The sequence below is a fragment of the Xiphophorus hellerii genome, chromosome 19 (assembly GCF_003331165.1).
Source record: "Xiphophorus hellerii strain 12219 chromosome 19, Xiphophorus_hellerii-4.1, whole genome shotgun sequence".
NCBI lineage: Eukaryota > Metazoa > Chordata > Actinopteri > Cyprinodontiformes > Poeciliidae > Xiphophorus > Xiphophorus hellerii.
In genome coordinates this window covers 12,634,785-12,658,858 of record NC_045690.1, presented here as the reverse complement: position 1 = coordinate 12,658,858, position 24,074 = coordinate 12,634,785, and the positions used below count along the sequence as shown (strand labels likewise).

Below are 24,074 nucleotides of genomic sequence, written 5' to 3'. Positions count from 1 at the left end.
CATATCCAAGGAGAGACTTTCTGTCTGGTTGCTCTATGACGGCGTTCAGACTCCCGAACTGGACTCTTTACTTTTCTTTAATGTGAAATCAGACTGAAGAGAAAATAATGCACAAACTCACAAAGGCGCCACTAGCCCTAAACGGACTGGGTCGATGTCTTATAACAGAGAAGCACTTACCACCTGTAAATATCATCAGGAGAGGATTGGTGTGTTCAGAAAATAGGACAGATTGTTCTAAAACTGAGGTATATGATGTGATTATATCCGGGGGAGGGATGGTTGGATCTGCAATGGCTTGCTCCCTAGGTGAGTCTGACTTGTTATTATACTAATTTAGGCAATTTGCTTTTAAATAGACTCATTAAAGATCTCCATCCCTCTAAAAAAAAATAATAACAGCATTGGGAAATGTGTCTGCACCACATTATCATCAAACAGACTTAAGCATATGTGAAGGCTGTTATTTTCATGCAGGATCTATAATTAATATGTTACAATTCTCATAGGCCTGGATCCCAACTTGGCAGGAAAGAAGATTCTGCTCCTAGAAGCTGGCCACAAGAAAGTAATGGACAGAGTGCCTGACACCTACAGCACCAGAGTCAGCTCCATCAGTCCAGGATCAGCCACACTCCTCAGCGGTACAGTAGACAATTTAACACAAAGGAGTCAACCGAACCTGATATTTTCTTATTTGTCTTATTCTAAACATGTTGTATGCTGTGGGTGTGTGTGTGACCTTTAAATGGCCCCACATGGTAAATTAGGGATCAGACATTCAGTTGCTCAGGCTTAGCAGGGATCAGTCTCCTGACAGCCAAGGGGTTTTTTCGAACACTGCTGTGAAGGTTAAAGTCAGGAAAAGTGAGGATCAAGGATTTAAATCTGTTGGCTATTTGATGCCTTGATTTTCTTCTAAACGTAATAAATAAAAACAAAAAATGCATGCATATTTTCAGATTTTCTATTTCTTTGCACTTAATTATTTGCATTTATCTTAAATAGCAATAGGCTGCTTATAGTCATTTTAATGAGCTGCCATAGAAAATACTGGAGGGAATAGAGTTTTCAGTGACTGTAAGGAACTTAGAATAATGCAGTCACTCATCCAGCATACTGCTGGTCAGCTGGCTGAAAATAGGTTAATTCCCCTTTCCCTCGCTTACAATTAAAGCAAATTCAGGTGTATGAAATTTCCCAGTCATTAATACCAAGAACCTTTGTGTTGTTGAAACTGTAGGAGCACCGCTCCTCAATAAACCTGGAATTGGCTAGCTCTGATTGAAACTTCTGATAAGCAGCTAACTGCAGGTTCTACCTAATCAAATATCATAACAAGCAACTATCAGCTTGTACGCTCTAATTTGTGACTAATATCATACATCTACATATCAAAATCAAAACAACAAGAAGCTAATGCTATAGTTAACCCAACTGTAAATGCTCATGTATCTTTCCATTCATCTCTCAACACATTTTCTTCCGATTATTCCAGACAGAGTTTCGGGGAGAACAGGTGCATCAGGGATACCCAGACACCTCTCACCCCAGCAAGACTCTCCAGCTCATTCTGGGGAGTCTCAAGTCATTCCAAAGCAATAAAAGATGTGCAGTTCCTTCGGTGCATTTTGGCCTGCCCTTCGGTCTCCTCAATAACAAAATATTCTAATATAATTATATAATAATAATAATGAATATGTTCCGCTTTCATGTTTTAATTGAAACAATTAGATTGTGTTATACAGTTCTCATAAATTATTGTGGTAATACTGTGATAACTTGAAAATGTGACCAATTTACGAAAAGTTATCATCAGCATGTGAGAATCCTATTAGCCGATGACAAATCTTAAATAATCTCCACGTCTCTCCAGTATATTAAACATTGAATGCAGCATTTTTTTTTTAAATGATCCTTTAAAGGGTTGTTGGGATCAAATTTTATTTGTTTTGGATTACTAGATGTCACTACAATATTACTAAAAGTTTCCTGAATTTAAAATGAGTTTCAGTGTAAAATTGCACCAAGCGTTTACTGAAACACTGTGACCCGGAAAGTGACCCGACCCAGATACTTGTCCCGCTCATCGCTGTTGCGCAGGTTGGATCCCTCCACTTTACATAAACACAGTTGTGCAAAGTGGAGGAAAAAATACAAAACGCTGTGTATGAAACATTATGTTTAGCTTTGACCTCGATGCCCTCCACTGGCATTTATGCAAAATGTAAAATGTTAACCAATAACTTGTTTATGGAACCACTATTCTTCTGGCTTCTTACTGTAAACATCACACAGTCATTTTGAATATAATTAAGATGTTCTGCATCTCCACTTCTTTATGATGTAGCAAAAGAAAACTTTATGACGGTTATAAAGTTTTCAACAAGGTTGGAGAGTTTTGGTGTCAAATTTTAAGCTTAACCATGTGACCCTACCATTACATTTTTATTTCTTTTTGATAGGTTTCATATTTTTAGTTGCAGATATTTTCAGGAGTATTGTCTAATGTAAAACAAAATAATTATTTGCAGGTATTGGAGCATGGGAGCAAGTCACAAGGATGAGATGCAAACCCTATAAAAGGATGCAGGTACATTTATATGTTAATTACGACAAAACATTGTTGATTTTATTTATATAAGAAAATGTTAGAGGCAATGCCCTGGAAAAGTGCTTATTTTCTTGAAGTCTTTCTCATTTTATTATACTAAAATTACATGTTTCTTTGTATTTCACTGCAATAGACCAGGGATCTGTGGGGCCATTTGGTCCAAAATGACATAGCATTGAGCACTTAGATCTAAAAGTAGCAAAAATGGCAATTTTAACAGCTTTTCAATGTATTTTAATGGTATAACGGCATAAAATTTTAAGTTAAAGGTGAAGAACTTCTCTTTTGCACAAGTTTAATATGTTTCTATGTTCTGAAACCTCAAAATAGAAATAAAATTATGGTTCTTTACCAATATTAAATATTATATGTTGTAATTATTTATAAAACATTATATTTTTACATCTTTTACACACAATTTTTTTCAAATGGTCATGTTGGATCATTTCCAGCTCAAGAAACATTTATTTAGCATGAGTAATGGCAAAAATAGCTCTTCGGATAGCACAGGTTGCTGATCCATGGGACAGAAGAACACAATGAAACATATAATTGTGAAGTGGAGAGAAAATGACATTGTTTTTCAAATAAAAAAAGGTGTGGTGTGCATTTGTTTTTAGCCCTTTACTCTGATACCCATAAAAAACAATGCAATCAACTGCCTGCTGTGTAATTAATAAATAAAGTTCATCTGTGTAATTTAATCTCAGTATAAATCCAGCTGTTGGTGAAGATCTCAGAGTTTTATAGAGAACATTACGGAACAAACAGCAACATGAAGACCAAGGAAAACACTAGGCACGTCAGGGCCACAGTTCTGGAAATGTTTAAAAGACGGTTAAGTTATAAAATAATATCCCAAGCTTTGAAAATCTCACAAAGCTTGTCTTACTCCACCATGTGAGGATGTAAACACTGTGACACAATTGCAAAACCCACGAGGACATCTGTGAGTGGTAGAAAACTAACCATGCACTGAAGTTACCACCTGTAACATGGTGGTAGGAGAATGATACTGTGGGGAAGTTGGTTAGGGTGGGAAGATGAATGGAGGTAATGCTTTACGAAAATAAGATCTGCCCTGTAAAAGACATTTTGTCAGTAGTGACTCAGATGGAGGTTCACTTTCTAGCTGGACAATGGCACTAAACATACAGCCAAAGTAATACTACAGCTTTATGTGTTACAGACATAGTAACAATATGTTACTATGGCTGTAACATATAACACATAGTACATGTGTTTAGTATTCACAAAATATTATCTGGGAAAGTTGCAGCCAAATGTAGAAATGCTGAACCCAAGAAATGATTATAATGTTAGGTTATAGAGTCATAACGGACTGTTGTACAAAGCTACAGTTTTGAGCACAAACTGTGTGCGAGAGACAACCTTTGTTTTCAAATAATGCTATGTTAAATTAATATGCTCCTTGGTGTTTAATTTAGTGCTATTTTATCTTGCCATAAAGTTACAGTTTGTAGCAGGTGTTACAGATTTCAGTTATTTTTATCTTATAATATTAGAGAGACATTGCTTTGCTGAAAAGATGATTTATTGTTGATAGTGTAACCAGAGAAGTAACACTAGTGAAATTCTCTGTTTTTCATACTTTAAGGAGCCACTTTGATGGATATAGGATTACTATTGGCATATTTCTGTTTTTGTATAAACAGTATATTCCATAAAACAGTGAAAATACATCTCTGCCAGAGATTTCCTGATACTCACTTTCACTTCAAGATGGACATCTCCTGAGATAAACAGAGTAGTGAAAGAACGTGTCAATTTTTTTACACAGTTACTCTCCTCCTTGTAAGCTGCTGTGCTTTATTTTGACTTTCGAAACAACACATCATGTGAATACATCCTCTGGTACGTTGTGTACCTTTGCATGTCGTATAAATAATTATGGTGGGGCGCCATAGCCAAAAATCACAGAAGCGTTTTTGGTCCCAGTTCAGCCCTGCCTCCACCAAAACACCTGAATCAAAAAGACTGAATTACCATTACCTTCTTGGCATGTCAGCAAGTTTCCCAAAGATTTGTTCATTAACAGTTCTTTAGATTCTGGTATGTTGGCTCTGGGATGCATCCAATTGTTTCAAGAATATTCATAAATATGCCATGTGTCATTTCAATACACATATTCATGTACTGAAATGGCACAATTAAATGTTCAGTTCTAAATCAAACTGGGACTCTGTAAAACACACAAATGTAAAATTTTAGCAGTCACTCTTCATCCAGTATGACTTAGCTTTTGCATTTTTACAAAGAAGACTGGACAAAAATTCATATTCACAATGCATTGACTCAGGGGAGCTCTCACACCTTTCAGGTTTTTATTTCTAAAAGAATAAAGATGTGATGTGCTGTTTTCCGTCCACTTCACCACTATGCACTACTTTGTTTTGGTTTATAACAAGATTCCCCCAAAATACTTTAAAATTTATGATTACAACTTTACAAAATGTAAACAAAAAATTAAGGAATATAAATACTTTTATAATCTGTTACTGTGTTGTTTTGTCAGATATTTAGAAAAGATTCCTCTCCAGTTGAAAATATCTCTGTAATGCAAAATATCTCAAATTCCCTTGTAATGCAACTTAAAATTTCCCTAATGTCTCCTCCAGACTCTGTTTTACTGGCATATTATATGTATTTCTGTCATCCATAAGTTGTAGCACTGTACAATTAGTGGAGAGAAAAATCTGTGACATTCAACTTGCACTCATTCATCCAGATTAATCAGCAGGCGACACAATGCAGCATCATATAATCATGTATACGATATGTAATTGTTCGCATTAAAATAGCAAAAGGTGGTTTCATGTACCATGCATTTCACTCATTCCTTTGTGCAATTTATGCCCTTTTTCAGGAGCTCTGCTGTGCCTGTGGCACCCTAAATGCCAAAAAACCTGAGTTATATTTAAAGAAGGCCAATGTCGGGCACATTCAAAGCGCTGAATGGTTCTCTGACTGTGCAAGTTTTATTTATTAAAGCCATGTTTTCTATGGAGAATAACTCATTTTGATGTTTCAAATTGTTACTTCCTATCCACATCTTCTAATTATGAAGATTCATGTGAACAACGACGAGAAGATGAAAGATTAGGAGAGTGGTTGTTTGCTGCAAAGTTAACCCACTTTACGGCTGCGGGCGCAGCCTCAGTGCCTCTTGTCAGATGTGGTCGCTGTGTACCAAACACTTGACCGCAGGGTTTCTCTTTGGGCCCAAGATGTCATCATGCATTGCCTTACAGTTATTATAGTAGCGTACCTCTCCCATTATACCTTCACTCTTCTACCACTGTTTTGGCTTGTTTGCCACTCAAATTTCAGTCATATACATGTCAACCATACAGCTGGAAAATATGCAGAGAAGGTCAGCTCTAAATAGTACGCTTTCCCGCTAGTAAAGTCTTCCTTAAATGTCCACAGGGCACTGAGAATTTTACACAAGATGCAAGAGTTTTCCCACATTTTGCTCCATAAAGTTCTAAGAAAGAATATTCTCTAAAGCTTAGACAAAAAGCAATAACTTATTCAGACCCAAAGCTCCATCATTTCACCAGCATTTAACAAAACCAAAACAATTTTTGGGCTGGTCTCAGTAAATCTTTCCTTCCAACCACTTATCACAAGTTGCAAACCAACTACCATTAGTGGTTTTACTGTGGGGTATATCCCCCTACTTTATGGCAAGTTGGAAAAAAAAGTAAAAGCAGTGCAACAGCATATTACTGCAGAATGATGGGTTTTGTCACCATAGTCACCATCCAGGAGAGGATTAACCTTGTGCAAACACTTTTCACGCCCTCGTGTTTGACTCTACCGGGGTTGGAGTGACATTAGCTTAAAATTATAACTCATTATGCTGCGTTTGGGTTGTGAATAAATATTGACTTACTCTGTAACGTTAACAAACATGTCATTTTTTATTTGTATTTCCCAGTTAGTGTTTGACAAAAACAAATCCACACCAGAAATGTAATTTGGGTTCTTGGTCCCACAGAGCTCCATTAAGATGTAGACAGCTGTCCATCTTTGTGACAACTGCTAACTTAGACCTCCAGCTTTTATGTTTTTAGCCTAACCTAATGAAATGCTGCAACTCCCACTCCAGCTATAAATAGAGAACAGAAAGGATGCGTTCAGTTTTTAGACTTGCAGACCAAAGGCATAATGAGTCTCTCATTTAGGTTTGGGATGCCTGTTCTGATGCTCTGATCACGTTCGATAAAGAGGACCTACTGGACGAGATGGCATACATTGTGGAGAATGACATCGTTGTGGCTGCGATCACCAGACAGCTGGATGCAATGCCTGGTGAGTATAGGTTACAGTGGGAAAAATAAGTATAGAAAACATTAACATTTTTCCTATGTTGACTTTAAATTCACATATGTCTGTAAGAATCGACATTATCCACACATACAGAGGCAACAACACAAATAAGTCCAAAATGAGAAAGCAGATTGATACAGGGAGTAAATATTAAACACATGAAGAAAATGAGGTGAAAAAAGGTAAAGAAAGCTGAAGCAGTTTTTCCATAAGAAGAATACCTAATGCAGTCAACCACTGTAGCTGCACAACCTATGTTGAAGAAAAAGCCTGCTGGAGGTCTATTAAAGTTTTTTATAGAACATTTAGACAACAAAATACTGGTAGAATAACTCCCCTGAAGAGTTTTTTACTATTAGTAAATGTAGTTAAAAAATAAAAGGTCATCCACAGGAAGATGTCTTTTAATGTCCAAAGAGGTTGAAAGGTGGTTGTAATTGATTGATTATCCTTCCAATTCTTACTTGTCCCCTAGTCCTTATTCTATCCCCTCAGTCCTTAATTACTAAGTGTTTCTGTTACATATTGTAGTTGGCTTTTTGTGACTGTACTGTGATTACAACGGGAGTGATGGAAACTGAAGTCAAATTCCTTGTTTCTACCAACAGACTGCTTGATTCTGATTCTAATGGCCTAAATAAAGCTGACTATAAATATCTTTCTTTTGGTTAAATATGAACCTGTAGGCAACAAAATAGACTTTTCTGGGCTATATCGAAATGAGAGTTGATCAACATTAAATAAAAGATGAGATGTCAAATGTTCAGGGAATATTCTGGTGAAATGAGACCAAAACTGAATTCTGCACACATTGTTTGGAGAAGGAATGACAGGGTACATCACCACAAAAACCAACCAACAGAGGTTTGGAAATAGGGACATTATGGTCTGGGGTTGCCGTTTACAATAATGTACTCACAGACCTGTTGTAATTGAGGAAAGATGAATGTAGACCTTTTTGATAAGACTTTGAAGATGAAACATGGGTGGAAGCTAAGCTGAGTCCCAAAACTAATCTCTAAGGAGACTAAGGAGAAAGTAAATCTGCTAGAATTACCTGACTTGAACCCAGTTTAAACACTAGGAATAACTAAAGCATACAAGAGGCTTCAAGAAGATTAAAACTTTCAAAACTTTTTTTTTTTTTTTTTTTTTGTGGTAGAACGTGTCAAAATCACACCAGTAATGGATGAGACTAATTTCTCCAGGCAGGAAATGTCTGAAAGCTGACTAACAAAGTTTTTCCTAGTAAATACTTATTATGTCTCCTACTAAGTATTTAACCAATGTAGACATGTTTAGTGCCTTTTTTCCTGCAGTAAATGTGAATAAAACATGAAGTTCCACACAGTAGCAAGATTTTCTCTCCAGTTTGCTTGATGAGCGTTGATTTTGGCACCATCTTCATCCCTTCCTGTCCTCAGGTTTTATTTGTCTTCTTTCTCTACGAGTGTTTTTAGAGACAAGCTCCTGGAGCCATCCATGTTTTTCTTTCAAATTCAATAAAAACTCACATTTTGGGAGTTGCAGCATCTCTGCACCCTCTGAGGACACGTGCGTTGGTCCAGTGACCTATTTAAAGTTGCCATGTGCTCCTAAACTCTGCCATCCCCCCCGACACACACAGTCACTTACAGTGTGTGGCTCTGTTGACATCTGAGCAAAAAAAACAAAACTATCTGCTACGTGCTTGACAGTTTAAATGACATATTTATAAACAGTTTTTAACATTTCACACCAAACGGCGGGCATGTGGTCGCGGCACGTTTTTTGCCTCATGTGCCTCGCATGTGTCCCTGCTCTCATTTTAGCCGTCACAATGTTATGCTGAAGATGCAGTTACATGCAGAAAAAAAAAAGTGCGGTCCCCCCGCCAGCTGTTTTCAATGTAACCATGCGTTCCAATCAGAGAAAACCCATATTTGACAACCGTGTTGCAGGAACCAGTAGCTACTCTGCGGATGGGTCCCGCTCCAAGTCAGCACGAGCCAGAATCCTTCCATGTGTGGGATGTCCAGATGCTGATATTTTGGGAAAAGTGGCAGCTTTAGTGTAAAAATCTAAGACGCTGGCAGCATTTCCAAAGTGCAGAGTGGCGTGCTTGTAGGTAAACACTATTAGTCAGTGTAATGCGGCAGGCCAAGGCCATTAAGGAGATTGTCAAATGAAAAGCTTGCCAGTAACCACGTGCCAGCGAGGAAAACCAGTAGTGTTTTATGGGGTGGTTTATAGATCTTTCCCCACTTTGGCTGCAAGATAGCCATCCTTTCCTTTCATTTCCTTTCAATTTTTTTTACTTTTCAGTAGCAAATTACTGATTTAGTAAGACGATGCATTCATAAAGCCAATTTTACCCCTTTTGAAGTGAGAAACTCACATTTTGTAGCTGTATTTTCAGTAACAGTTTTCTTTTGGCTCCTTGTGTATATGCATATATATATATACAAGTCACATGTTCTGTGTTCTTGTTGTTGTCAGAAAACGTGCAAGTTAAGTACAAGACTAAAGTTGTGAAGTACACATGGCCAATGCCTCATCACGCAGCCGAGTCCATCCCCTGGGTGAAGGTCACTTTGGCTAATGGAGAAACTCTTCAAACAAAGCTGCTGGTATTTCAGACTGAACCATACAAACAATTACTATTCTTACGTCCTTTCCTTCTGTGAGTTTTCTACTCTTCTTGTGTTTTGCAGATCGGTGCTGATGGGCCAAATTCAATGGTTAGACAGAAACTGGGAATACCCACAGTCAAGTGGAACTATGACCAGTCTGCTGTGGTTGCAGTGCTACATCTGTCAGAGGTATTATTACTTTTTTAAGGTTTGATGTAATAGGCCAACATAAAGCTTCATAATAGTATAATACATGGTTTAAAGGGGACTTGTTATGCAAATTCACATTTTGCATGTTTTCATGCTTCCATTTGGTTCTCTACTGCTTCTAAAAACAGCCCAAGTGCCTAAAAAAACAGGAAACCGCTTTTTGGCAAGAAGTTAAAAGATTTTGGTGTCTGGAAAATGACCCGTTTCAAAAACCTCCCAATAAGTTACATTCGACGGGCACTGTGCTGTTTCATAGCAACCCCAGTCGAGCACAGTTCATTGATCAGCAACCTGTTCAATGAAGTATAATAAATCTAATAAGCCTTTGAGTAAAAATAAAAATGCTAAAAGTGTGGTGTGCATAAATATGCATATATTTCTCTCTACTATGATAATCATAAATAAAATCCAGTCCCATCCAGAGGTCATCTAATTAGTAAATAAAATCTACAACATTTCAAGCTGTTTAGTCCATCTTCTGAAAATTGCAAGAGTTTTTTTTTCACAGTGTAGATAGGAGATCCAAACCTCTGGAAGGACGCCCAGTCAAAATCCAGAACTAAATTCAATTGAAAATTTGTGGCAAAACTTGAAGTGCTTACAACAAACCTCAACTTTTAACATTGTTTGTGGTTACAACATCCTGAAATGTGTCAAAGTTCAGGCATTATGAGTATTTTTGAAATGTATCTTTAACATACATTGCAACAAAACTAATACTTTGGTTTATGTGTTTCAGCCCACAGAGAACAATGTTGCATGGCAAAGGTTTCTCCCAACTGGACCCATTGCTATGTTACCGGTGATCTTTCTAATTTTTCACAGTCATAGTTATTTCTTGTAAAGTATCCACCTGTTGCAGAAGTATTTGATGATGATGCTGTCTGTGTGTAGCTTTCTGACACGGAGAGCTCACTGGTGTGGTCAACCAGCCATCACCTTGCAGAGGAGCTGCTGGAGCTGGACGAGGAGAGCTTCGTCGACGCCATCAACTCAGCCTTTGTGAGTCTGGAATAGATTATACTTTATTGATTACAAGGGGAAATTGCTAATTTGTTGACTCCATCCCAGGTGTTAAATATATAAAACTTCTAAAAAAATATATTTATAGGTGTGATATTGTAATTTAAATATGACTAAATATAAAAAATAAAGAATCAAAATAAAATTATAACAAGCATTCACATGGAAATATGTTGATCTATAAATAAATCTATAAATTTGTCCAGAGAAAACTTAGACCTAACAGTCTCACTTCTGTTTTATTTACAGTCAGTATTTAGGTCAGTCAGTAAGATGTTGCAACATTTCTGTCTTTGCGTGCAAGGATTCTCCAAAAAAATGCAAGTTGACCTCTTTTTGAGTGACTCACACAAACATCTTCGTTGGAGTTTGGGCCAAAACCAAATAGAATAATAATAATAATTTCCCTGCAGGAATGATATACCTTTGTGTGTTTTTTCTGCGTTTGGGAGAACCTCCTTTTTCCCAAGGTGGCTATTTTTACTCGCCCTGCTGATGGATGGGGTCACCACGACTGAGTCACACTTGGTTTTAAGCCTGGTTTGCTAATTAAACCTGTGGTCTTCCAGTGTCGACCATTACTGCATGGAATGTTTTTCAAACAGAGCTAATTCAACTGAATTGCCTGGCCGGCATCTTCTTTCAATTAGCCGAGCTCCTGAGGCCCTGCCAAACCAGTTAGTTAGGAAGGAGGGGGTGGGAGCTATTTTGCTGGCCTCAAGTTTTTTTTACTCCCTGTGTCAACTAGATTCTCTGTCCACTTATGAGAATATTGCCTGTTTTCTGTCTCAATATGTCTGTGACAGTGGAGCAATGAGAATCAGTCAGACTTAGTTGAGACAGCCGGCGCTTTGTTCCGGGGCGCCCTGTCAGCCATCATGCCATCAGCCGGCTCACCACGGCAGCTTCCACCGAGTGTGGCAGGGATCGGCCCGAAAAGCAGAGTCATGTTCCCGCTGGGAGTCGGTCACGCATCAGAGTACATCAGGCACAGAGTGGCGCTCATCGGGTAAGATGAGAACACTCTCCACATCACAGCTTCACACCCCCAAAATATCTGCTTTTTAAAGGTAGTGCCTGTTTTTAGCTTCTGTCTTGTATGAAAGCATGAAATATTGACTGTCTATGGAACAGCATAATGTCCATGATGGTATGTTTGTGTTTTCAGAGATGCAGCACATCGTGTCCATCCGCTGGCAGGTCAGGGAGTCAACTTGGGTTTCGGGGATGTGGCTTGTCTCACACATCTCTTGAGCCAGGCAGCTTTTAATGGGAAGGACCTGGGTCAGTGAGAACTTTAAACAGACAACAAGTGGTTTGCTCTGAGCTCGTTTCCATGGCCGCTGTTCCAACACAACGTGTAGTACTATTTAAAAAGAATCCGGTTTTCTGGCTTTTTCATTTTTGTCCTGTTACCGCCACTAAAGCCAATATATTGGATTGAGAATTTATTAAATAGACCAACACAAAGTGGGGCGTAACTCTGAAGGAGAATTTTTTTTTTCCAAAAGTTGGTACAAATAAAAGCCAAACACCATCCATTACAGGAAAACAGAAACAGTTCACGTGGAAGAATGTTCTCTAGGCAGATCAGACCAAAATTGAACGTTTTTGACCAACATGCAAAACTAACACTGCTTATAACACCTTCCCTGCAGTGAAATGTGGTGGGGGCAGCAGCATCCTGCTGGGAAGCTTCAGTAAAGATGGATGGGGCTAAATACAGGGTTATCCTCAAAGAAAACATGTCTGACATGGCAAAAGTCTTGAGACAGGGGTGGAGGTTCACCGACCCTAAATGTTCTGCGAAAGCTACAGTGGAGTGGTTTATGTCAAACCATATTCATGTTCCAGAGCAGCCTAGTCAAAGTCCACACTTAATTTCAATTGAAATTATTTTGCAATATTCTGAATATTCTGCAATATTCTGCAATACTCTGATATACATCTAGTCTAACTGATCTGAAAAGTTCAGTCTCTAGATTAGGGGCCTGCAACTTTTACAATCCAAAGACCCATTTTCACCCTCAGTCCAGTGAAATTGAACTCATTTAGAGCCAGAAATAATATATCACCTTTTTGAGAAAAGATGCATATCTACTATATGAATGTTGTTGTAATTTATTAAAGAACCACTGTTTTATTCCTTTATTTTAGGAGACAAGACGAGAAAAAAATAGATCTAAAAATTATCTTTTGTTTTGGAAGCCTCAGGTTTCCAAAACAACCCTGCTCTAGATGTACAAAGCTGACAGAGACATACCTAAAAAGACTTGCTGATGAAATTGCAACAAAAGTTGGTTCTATAAAGTATTGACTGAAAGTGCGTAATACATTTTAAAACCCATTTGTTATTTACTTTCCATTTTACAATTATGCTCTACTTTCTGTTAGACTATCACATAAAATCCCAATAAAACAGTCTGAAAACTGTGGTTATAAGGTAAACAGTCGTTAATATATTCAGGGTGTGTGAATGTTTTTGCAAGGCGCTAATAATAACAAAGGTACAAAACAAGCAGTACCCTCACTTTTAAAACCAGCAGGCATTGGCAAAAATGCCGAAACTCAATCAAAGCAAATAAATAATCATTACATACCAAACCATTAAAATTCTGCAGGCTTCCACCTGACTGAAAACTATAATATGAGCGAGGTTTATTCTCTGAAGTGTTTTAACTCTAAGATTTTCTGCACACAGGAGCTATACAGCACTTGTTAGAATATGAGACGGAACGTCAGCGGCACAATTTGCCCATGATGACTGCCATTGACCTCATGAAGCGTCTTTACTCCACCAACGCAGCTCCTGCGGTTCTCCTACGCACCTTCGGTCTGCAGGCCACCAACATGCTCCCGACTCTAAAAGTAAGCTTCCACATCTTCTGAGCCAACCTGAGAACATCAACCACCTGTCAAGCCAAAAGCTCCTCCCACTCTGTGGCCCCACCCTCCGCCCTCTGTTCTGATTACATGGAGCTTTACTCTAGCCGTGTCTATAATTTTAAGGGCTCTGAACCTACTACTATAGCATCTAAGTTTAGCCCCAAATTTAGTGTTACCAAAAGTGTGTGGGTGGGGTGCACTGTTGGCCCTGGGGCAGCGGACAGTGGTGTTGGCTTGCGTTTTCACACTCCTTTTTATTAGTGACCACTCATGTGAAACGGCTTTATTTCCTACTAAGTGATTCAGACCGACACGACTAACTGCTCAGGAAGGCGTTTTACTGTGGAGCCGCTAAGTTAAAAGTTACATTTTTTCCATATTAAATGCTGCAAGTTCACAAGTTTACAGTCAGCGCGACTCTACCCTAACACGTATCTCTGAAGTACGCTGTTTGTAAAATTGTGCCTCATCTTCTCTTTCAGGAGCAGATCATGGCATACGCAAGCAAATGATGCACCTGCAGGGACGTCGTCATCAGTCTTCTCTAAACTTTGAGCTTTAAAAGCTGTAAAGATTAATGTAAAAATAAAATAAAAGCCTCATTATTCATGTCTTTGTGTGTGTGATGTTTAAGAAAATGAATCAAACTATGGGGTCTTCACATTAAATTAAGTTATAATGTACATCAGTAATTTAGTTCAAAATACAAAGCTCATATTAATCATTGTCTACAGAGTGATACATTTTAAGTGTTTATTTCTGTAAATTTTTGATGACTTCACTTCACTTTCCCCAAACATAAGAACATACAAAAAGGTTTCTAGTACGCAGCCTACTGAAGATTATAGCCATATACTGTATATATTCAGTATATGCACTCAACAATTTTTTGAGGCTCCTTTTCCACAAGTTACTGCATCAGTGTGGCATGAAAGCATTTAGCCTATGAACCTGCTGAGGTATTTAGGAAGCCCAGGTTGCTTTAATAGCAGCTTTAAGCTGCCATGTTGGGTCCAGTGACTCATCTTCCTCTTGATGGCATGGGCAGATGACATGGCTCCTCAAATCATTACTGACAATGGAAACTTCCTGCTGGACCTCAAGCAGTTTGGATATGTGTCTCTCCACTCTTCCTCCAGACTCTCAGACCATAATTTCCCAATGAAATGCAAAATTGATTTTCCTCTCAAAACAGGGCTTTAAATAACTGAACAACTTTCCAGTCCCTGTTCTCCTATGTCCTCAATTTGTCTGTATAGTGGCTCTTGAAACACTATCTCCAGTCTATGCTTTAAACATTTCTTGAATATGAATAGGTTTTGCTTCCCAAGCTTTGTGAAGTCAATAGTCTTGTTACTTTTGCAACTTTTTTCTTCCATCCGACTTTCCATTAAAACACTGAACATCCAGCTGCCTTAGCAATGATCTTTAGTGGTGTTTGCTGTGTTGAGGCCATCAGTGATTGGTAAAAAAATAAAACTACCTTTCAGTTTTAACAATCCTTTTTGGTTATTGGTCTTATGTTCTTGTTTTTTTAAAATGAATCTCTCTGTTATAGAGGTTTTACTTTTTGAACATTTTGATGATTTTGCAATTTTCTAACTCGCGCCAGCATGACACTAAGCACATTTTCAAGTTTTATTAAAACATACCTGTTTGGTTATTGTCACATTTATTAAAAACAATGTACAAATGATCAGACATCAGACTTTTCATACTGACAATATTTCTCGGAAATTGTGCGGCATGACAATTTATTTTGTAAATATTGAAAAACAGTTTCACTAAGTTTACATTGTGTATGTACAGCAGTAGTAACTGAATATGATGAATAATGAAGACACAGAATATTGAAGGAAGAGCAGTAACATGTTGAGTACAGATAATAAAAAATAATAAACTTTCAACTATTTAAATATTTGTACAATTCACAAAAAGTAAAGAAAGCATAGTTCCCAGACATGTTTTATATAATTTGGGTTTATGTATCATTAAATGGCTGCAGATGATGCTGCTGGATCCTTGAGTGGCTTCCCAAGTCACAATAAAATAAGATTTAAAAAAACATCTTTTTTCTCTCCTGCTCTTGGTGGAACAGACTATACTGGTTCACTCAATGTTAGAGGCATTTTCCTACAGCATTTGTCTTTTTAAGAAAAAACCCAAATAATGATAAATATATACAGCTCTGTAAAGGAAGTCAAAGCAAATATTCATGTCTTGGCTACAATAACTGCAGTTAAAGTGTTTTGTGCGATGTTGAGGAAAAAGAAGCTGTCTGGTAGTCATCTGTTTCCAATGATGTCTTATTTATCTAATGGCAAGAGCAAATTAACTGGGCCCCTGTATATATATATGTATATATATAAAAAAGATTTACAGCTAGAATAAAAAGTGAACAGATTTACAAGCATCTAGAAAGACAATTGTGGTTGCGGCTCTGGCAACTATTGTCTAAATTTATTCCACTGTTCTGCACAGCGCACCAGGACCACAGTAAGCACCAAAATACCATGGCTCCTATCACTGCCTCCAAAGTTCCCCTCTTTATCCTTTACAGGTTGGCCAGAAAGCCATTTCAGGTCCGCCACCCATTAGGAAACATGTAAACGTTTTATAAAAATAAAGTCAACCCATCAACGATGAGCTCGATATACAGTAGAAAAAGCTGGCCTTATAAAAATATAGTGATTTCTTCTTTTTTTTTTCTTAAAAAAAGAGTCCATTAAGTGTTTGCAGGATGATGAGGTTTTAGTAAGAATTGAGGAGGTTGGGTGGTCAGAGGAAAGGAGGCCCCACAGTGACAGACTGTCCCTCTCAGTGCCAGCGGCAGCGACTGCAGCTAGTTTTGGTTAATGTTGAAGTTCCTGAAGAAGTCAAAGGTCGCCCCCAGAGCCCAGCTGGTCTCCACATTGTTCACCTTCTTGGCCAGCTGAGGAAAAAAACTTAAGATAAGAATCTCCATCTAAATACAGAGACTTTTCTCAATGTTTGAATCAAGGGACATTATGACTCCCACATCCAATGCAGTTAGTAACCTGAGTCACTTACATGCAGCACAGTGCTGTCCTTGAAGCCAAAGCCCTCCTTTAGCAGGCAAGTAATATACGTCATGTCCATGCAGAGGAAAGGGCTGATGGCACGGTATTTGGTCATTTTGTTGCACACTGCAAATACAGAAAAAAACAAACATGTTTCACATATATCAAAACAATATTTCAATGACAATCCATAAAGAAGTACAGGGGAGACCTTTTCTGACCCCTGACAGAATGACCTTTCTGTTATGTGTGTCTGCGTACGCAGGGAGGTGTGAGGAGTACGGCTGGGGGTCAGCACAAGGCTGCGGGTGGGTGGTGGTGTTAAGCAGCCAGGCATGTGTTTATGTGTGTGTCAGTGTGTTCCAGCATCCAGGTGGTGTGTATCTGCCAGGTGCCCTCCTGCCTGGGACCTGCAGACACCTTCAGCTCGCCCGCCAGCCGAACTTGAGTGAGACTCATTTCTTGAGACCTTGTGACAGTGTTCTCACAACACAAACAGTGTTATGTAACTCACCGACTCATTCCTGTTGGCTATAAGCAAGGTTCTACATTATGGTGGCCAGAAAGTTAAATTGATAACCATAACATGTGGAAGTTTTTCTTTCTTGGCTGGAGAAATTGAGCTATGATATTGTAGTACTGTAGTTGCTTTAGATCAGTGATATTTGGCAATAAAAAATCTTAGTGACCAAAAATCACATGTGGGGTTCTCCAAGGCTCTGTTCTGTATTGAGTATTGAATTTAAAGTAGTTTTATTGATCTATATGGTACTGAGTGATCCTTGGTCTAAATATATTTAAGTTATTTGTCATGTTTATGAACAATCTGGACCTCTAAGATCATCAGTGACTTGTTTATTAATGTTCTCTGGACCAGAACTAAGCAAGGTGATATGGCCATAACCTTTTCTACCCATCAGCTCTCAATTTAAGCCATCAGATACACAAACTCAACTCAACCTTCCCAACACCTTCGACTACTTTAAGGAGGTTATGATGTAACTCTTACCTTCTTTGGCTTTCTTCTTAAAGTCTCTTACTTCAACCGCACCACCTAGACTGCCTGGTGTGCAACAAAAACAAACGTGCAATTTGAATACCAACCTTGTGCAAGAAATTATAATTAGCATAAAAGATAATGATGCTGGAAAGTGGCTCAAAGGTCTATTCTCACTTACTGACAAGGCCGGTCTGCACTGCTCTGTCATAGTAGTGGGAAAAAGCATAGAAGACGCTGCTGCCTTTCACTTCGTACGGTTGGTGAAAATTTCCCTTGACGACCCTCATGACCTCGTAGTAGCACAGTTTATAGCCTGCATATCCTGTAACAAGACAAGACAGCAGAGGTTTAAAGAGTGGTCTTCCTTAACATTAAGGGAAGTGAAGAAAAGAGGGAGTTTTGGAAAGCAAAGATGGATGGAATGCAACTAGGAAAGCTGGAAGCCGCACTCCGAGGTCAGCGGGCGGGTGAAACTCGGGGCTCACCAGACATTATCTAAAGGAAAGCCCCAGAGGGACAACTTTCACACGGCCCTATGGGAACAGTTGGTGCAATTGTGCCGGCAAAACCATGTGTTGACAGGAGTGACAGCTAGCACAGCCCAGTTGTGCCGCCTATTTTGAAACACCCAATTGTGACCAGGCCAACATCAAAATGATCTCTCTGCAATGAAAAATATAACAACTCAGGGATGACCTGGCAACATTTGGCTACTTGGCTGTGGTATGGGAGTGACTCGCTTATTTGTGAAGTTAACTGACAGTCTTCACTCTCATCTAAATACAAGGTTGACGACAGTTTAATTATCCAAGTGGGAACAATAAGAGAGAGAGAACGATAAAACATGTGTTTGGTGCCAAGATTAAACGAGCACTGGCTGATATGTGCTCTCCTGTGAGACTGTATTGTACTGTACTCTGTTGGGTTCAAGACTTTAGAGAGAGGAATGTATGGATTGTTGGAGTCAGGACAATGGGAGAGCATTCAAAACCTCAGGAGGCTTTTATCTTACCGCCTGGAATCCCGCTAACTTTATAGCTGTCCCCTCCAAATTTCACTTCTTCTCTGTATTTTTTCGGGAGGCAGGAACTAGTGAAGACTTTCCAATCCAGTCCTGGGAAAGCATAAACAATAAACATTTTTGCCTGACACTGAGCATTTCCCAGAGCAAATGCACAATGCAGACATAGTAAAATAAATATGACTTACCATCGGCTCCTAGTGCTCCAAGTGTTGCGAGGCGGGCGGCAACTAGTCCATTTCCAAGGTAGCTATGTAAATATGGCACATATTTAGAATAAATAAAGTATCCATGCTTTACTTTTTAATCCCACATTTGCCAAGTCATTTACCTGTGTGTGTAGAGTTCATATGTATGGTTGAACAGGTTGAATTTGGCTGTGAAACTTCTTGGAGCAACTTCAATTGTTTTCTGGTGGATCAAAGAGAAGTGTTAGTCAGTTCTAAAAGACTTGAACTTATTAAATTTGCACATGAAAAACTTCATTCACCTTTGATTTTGGAAGGAAAGTGATTTGAGTAGATCCTCCACCCAGATCCAGAATCCCCACTGTCCTCCTGGTGTTGGAATACAAATGGCCTATTGAAAAACAAGAATAAGGAGGCAGAAATCAAGTTAGATGAAGGTTGATGGGGCATTGTATTGAATGTTGAAAGTGTAGTAATAACTGAGGCAGCCATTTATTTAGACCATTGGATATTGTGTGATTTTGCTTGTTTGGAAACAAGAAATTCTACAAGTTATAGGTTGAAACTTTGACTTTCAAAGTAAAGCTCACAAACACTCATCATAATAAGATTCTCAATCTTTTATAAAGAAAATGGCAATTACAGAAGTATTCAAATTCCTAAAGAGCTTAAATTAGCAATGCAAAATGGATTTACTGATATATTTTTAACTAAAGCAAGCAGACACTCTTCAAAAAAGGAGACATATATGTTGGAATATAACAAGAGTAGGTTTTAAATACATAACTGGTCTAAAGCAGAAATCAACACGGTTAGCTTTGTTGTTCTTTTTTTTGTTTTTTGTTTTTTTTTTTTAAATAAAACTTGCAAAGCTTTTCAAAATGCATATGTTACATAATTGAAGTTCTGGAAAAAAAGGACATTGAAGTCTTGCTTTTTATGGATACAATTATTGCAATTGGGTTTTAATGCTAAAAAGTGATGTAACCCAGCAATATAAAGGCATCAAGGTGTTTGACAATACACACCAAGTGGCAGCCACCATCAAATATTCTTCAGGAATGTTCTAGTTTTACTCAGGATTTTAATTATAGTCACTAGTATCTCCATACTGATTAAAATTATGTCCAACAAGGCAGAGAACATATATTTATTTTAGATAAATGTGATTAAACCACAGCAGTGTAACAATATAATCCATATTTTGCTGTTCATTTGGGGTCTGGGATACAGAACTGAGAATCTAAGTGCCTCCTGCAACCTCTTACACCAGTATAGAAAACTTCCCAAATGCCTTACCTGTGAGGAAGTTCACTGTGACCCAGGCGAGGACTCCTAAAATCACATGCAGAAAAATAATTACATTAATCACCCTATTTTTTATTGATAATTAAATACAGAATAATCTAAGGATGCCTTTTGGTCACTGGTCTTTAGCAAAAGCTTTAGCAAAAGCAATAAGACCAGCAAAACCATTAAATGACAATGAGCAGATAAAGTTTACTCACCTTCATTCGCTCCATTCATGATTGTAACGCTGTGTTCTGGCACATAGAAAGGTGATTCTTCAAAAACCTCTTGTACCTGCAGGATTGATTCATCATAGCTTCAGCAAAGCTGTATGCTTTATGAGAGCAACACTTACTTGAGTAATCTAATTTTGTCTAAAATAAAAAAGTAAATATAACCTGATTTACAAACAGTGCAGTCTGGTAGACTGTTTTAGAGTGACACACAACTGAACCACAAACATGGCTGGAACAGAAGCCTGGATAATACTTAAAATGCCAAATATGGTTGCTCCACACAACCCAACAACAGCTGTTCTTTGCAACATGTTAACCACCAAATGGGCAGACTTGCTGCTGTTTCGTTCAGTGTCACTTGTAAGCACTTAGTGGTTTTCTCATCCCTATCCCTGGTGGGACGGCTGGGGTTTGAGCTAAACTGTCTGATGGCAGAGTAAAAATGTGCCTCACCTCTTTCAGCAGGGCATTGGCCTTCTCCAGGGGCAGCAGGCGCAGACCCGCCGTGGCCTTCAGGACCACTGGCGTCCTCCTCCACTCCTCCTCTGGCACTGTCTTCTTGGCAATCTTCAGCAGCTGGCGGATGGTGTTCCCACCCTGCAGAAGACAACAATGTTTTTTGTTCTATTAATTAGTGCACATTAAAAAAAACATTAGAGAAGAGAGCAGCAGGAGCTATTTTGGAAGCTGAAGTGAGTTTACATCACATTAAACAAACCCAATGAAAACCCAAGTGAGTGGTTTGGTGACAATGAGCAAAGCTCCATGTAAGACACATGGAGCTTTCCTGCTGTTTATAAATTAAGTTATACATTTACGATGTTAGAAACTTAAGCTAATGACTATAGAGTGCATTTTTCTCTCTCTCTGGCAGAGTTAATAGCTGATTTTGTTTGTTTATTTTTTTGCAAAGGCAGTAATTCTCAAACTTTTCAAAATACTCATGGTAGGAATCTGCGACTCCTCATATTGAGGCTCATAAGCCAGTAAACTGAGTGGTGTGTTAAATTGGTTCTGATCTTATTTGGCTGAAACGGACCGCTTTGTGTCATATACCAAATATAAATCTTAACAAACAAAGATCGCCTGTGGAGGTCCTCCAAGTTCCATTCTCGGGTTCCTTTTATTCATTGTTTGTATGCTCCCCCTAGCTGAGACTTTGCAAATGTCTGTAAAGAAACAACATGACTACAGTTCCTTAAAGTGACTGAGTGAGTGTGTTCATGGCATCAGTGTGTGAATGGAAATTTCTTTATGCCCCAAGAATGCAAGGTTGGAGAGCAGCAACTTTTCGTGTAGAAATGAAAAGAAAAATCATTAGACATGGAGAGCTGAAGCAGCAATTTTGGAAATACAAAGGGTTTACATCACTTAAATCTAACCCAATCAAAATCCAAGTGGTTTAGTGGCAGTGACAGTGAGGAACTCCCTATAAAAAGATGACGTGATGGTGCCAACATGCATACATACCTCCTCAGGGTTGTCCTTATATTCAGACAATCCAGGTTTCACTGCATGGAACATTTCATTGTCCAGAACAGGCAGCTCAACTACAAAAAAACGTCACAAAACAGATAACACAAGTTAGACGGGTTTTTTTATTCTGCATTTTTTGCAGCTCTGCCTTCTAATTACATGGACTTTCATCTACATTTAGGTTCATTTATAATTATTTAAAGCTTCCAACAGTTGACTCACACAAACTCATTAAAAGTTCACCTCCTGCCTATTTTAAATTGCCCCTACACTGCTGGTGCATGTTGGTCCTGACACCACACAGCGAATGACCTAACAGCAAACAGAGTGGGAGTCAGCTGTTCTGAGAGGGCAGTGCACTCACCGGGATCCTTCTGAATGAACTTGTAGATGTGGATCCTGGTGCCGGTGCTCCCAGCATCAAACATGATCCCGTAAAAAACCCGACTGTCACGATTTCTGTCGGGGACCTGCAGCACGTGATGGGTCTCAGGTGCCGGATGCACGACTTCGGGCACCGGGTGGAAAGCCTCTGGGATAGTGTGGACAACTTCGGGCGCCGGATGGAACACCTCGGGCACCTCAGGGTAGGTAGGGTTGCCGGACTGCGAGACTTCGGGCGCCGGGTTTGCGACGTCGGGAAGGAGGTTTTCTGTGTTGGTGGAGGGCTCCCTGTAGCGGAAGAAGTGTGGGATGTAGCGGTGGTGGCGGTAGTAGGTCGCCTCGGTGAAGAGGCTCCCAGCCAGGAGCCACAGACTGAGGATGAGGGTCTGCTTGGCCATTGTGTTCAGAGCCTGGGGTGCAGAGGAGAAGACCTGTGGATGCTGGAGACCAGGGGAGCTGCAGGAAAGACGCAGAGTGGGTGCGATGCTCACTCAGGGCTGTCCCCTCATCTGATTACAGTATATAAAGACGTAAGGGCTTGGCATGGAGCCACATCTGGAGCAGCCATCCACCAATCCTGTGCCGGTACATCCCAACTCCATCAGGAGTCCCCAACCCTCCCCCTCCCTGAGAGCAGAGCTGAGGACTCTACCTGCTTACCAAGCTGTATTTCCCTCTTTTTTTTCTTTTTTTATATGAAGCATTACTGTTGGCTGCATTTTCTTCTGCTCATACTTACTGACTGCACTGAAGCCAAAGAAAATCGCCATATGAAAGGGGAAGGGGTTTCTCAAGGTGTAAAAAATTAATTGCTCTCACTGATAAAGTTGAAAGAAATGGTCTTAAAATACTTAATGCCTGCAGAAATTCCTTCACGCTGTTACGTTTTGAACTTTTGTAATTTCATAAGTGCTTAATTTTTGCTTAAATTATATGTGATGTATTTTTTCTGGCCGATATAAAAGCAAAGCTGATTGCTTCCACATTTATAGAAATTAGCAGCACCAATGTTAGTCTTTTAAAATTTGCACACATATTAGGATTATGAATTCATTTCTTGTGGCTTGTGGAGAAATTTCTCTGAAAGACCACAGCTGAGCTTTTTTAGTGATGTATTTTTATATTATTGGTGGTTTTTGAATGTGGCTCACTGCTCAGGGAGGCATGGTCCAGGGGGCGCCACAAGACATTAAAAAAAAAAGTAATTTCTCTGTTAAACAAGTTTTCTAAAGTGAAATCCCCACCATCAGGATTGTGTGTGGTAAGAGCACTTTAAAAACATTACTGCTAAGTTGATGAGTTGATAAGTTGATTACTGCTAAGATTGCATTTTTATTCAGATTCTTTAAAATACAGTTTATCATAGTATGTACAAATAATATTCTTGTCTTACCAAAATAAAACAAATCAAAAAGAAATGTGATTTTTTTTTTGTTGTTGTTGTTGTCATCTGACAAATTGATGGAAACTAACATCAACAATCATTTTTCTTTAGTTCTTAATGTTTCTGATATTTTATATAATATAAAAGGGGTGTTTTTTACTTTACAAATGTCTTCATCATGCAAAAAGAGAAGAAGAAAAAGACCTAAGATGTTGAAGCGACTATATGTAAGGCCTGCAATATTCAAGAACAAACAAAAAAATAGGCACAGAGTATGAGCTTAAAGCTTTTAATTTTAATGAATGAGGTGGAGGAGGGTTAGATCTGAGGCAGGAGAATGACATCATCTTTTT

At 38.8% G+C, this 24,074-nt stretch overlaps 2 protein-coding genes across 2 annotated transcripts; one reads left to right on the top strand and one right to left on the bottom strand.

Moving 5' to 3' along the window:
- The first annotated feature begins 107 nt into the window (after positions 1-107).
- Positions 108-14,312, top strand: coq6 (coenzyme Q6 monooxygenase). Its single transcript, XM_032546899.1, has 12 exons — positions 108-309; positions 510-644; positions 2,535-2,593; positions 6,826-6,952; positions 9,449-9,579; positions 9,664-9,771; positions 10,532-10,594; positions 10,687-10,794; positions 11,622-11,824; positions 11,984-12,099; positions 13,517-13,683; positions 14,184-14,312. Exons 1-12 carry the CDS (start codon positions 108-110, stop codon positions 14,211-14,213), a joined length of 1,449 nt encoding a protein of 482 aa, XP_032402790.1. The 3' UTR covers positions 14,214-14,312.
- A 1,044-nt stretch (positions 14,313-15,356) lies between these two features.
- On the bottom strand, positions 15,357-23,071 carry entpd5a (ectonucleoside triphosphate diphosphohydrolase 5a). Its single transcript, XM_032546898.1, has 13 exons — positions 22,318-23,071; positions 21,948-22,027; positions 20,931-21,074; positions 20,460-20,535; positions 20,251-20,286; positions 19,254-19,342; positions 19,095-19,174; positions 18,952-19,013; positions 18,755-18,856; positions 17,921-18,064; positions 17,752-17,805; positions 16,753-16,868; positions 15,357-16,633 (listed from the first exon to the last, which is right to left on the bottom strand). Exons 1-13 carry the CDS (start codon positions 22,733-22,735, stop codon positions 16,544-16,546), a joined length of 1,491 nt encoding a protein of 496 aa, XP_032402789.1. The 5' UTR covers positions 22,736-23,071; the 3' UTR covers positions 15,357-16,543.
- Between the last annotated feature and the right edge of the window lie 1,003 nt (positions 23,072-24,074).

Coding starts and splice junctions, on each gene's coding strand:
- coq6 (XM_032546899.1), top strand. CDS start 108: ATGCACAAACTCACAAAGGCGCCACTAGCCCTAAACGGACTGGGTCGA. Junction 645..2,534: donor ATCAGCCACACTCCTCAGCG/GTACAGTAGACA, acceptor AATTATTTGCAG/GTATTGGAGCATGGGAGCAA. Junction 11,825..11,983: donor CACAGAGTGGCGCTCATCGG/GTAAGATGAGAA, acceptor TTGTGTTTTCAG/AGATGCAGCACATCGTGTCC.
- entpd5a (XM_032546898.1), bottom strand. CDS start 22,735: ATGGCCAAGCAGACCCTCATCCTCAGTCTGTGGCTCCTGGCTGGGAGC. Junction 22,028..22,317: donor GTTCATTCAGAAGGATCCCG/GTGAGTGCACTG, acceptor GTTTTTTTGTAG/TTGAGCTGCCTGTTCTGGAC. Junction 19,175..19,253: donor CTTTCCTTCCAAAATCAAAG/GTGAATGAAGTT, acceptor TTGATCCACCAG/AAAACAATTGAAGTTGCTCC.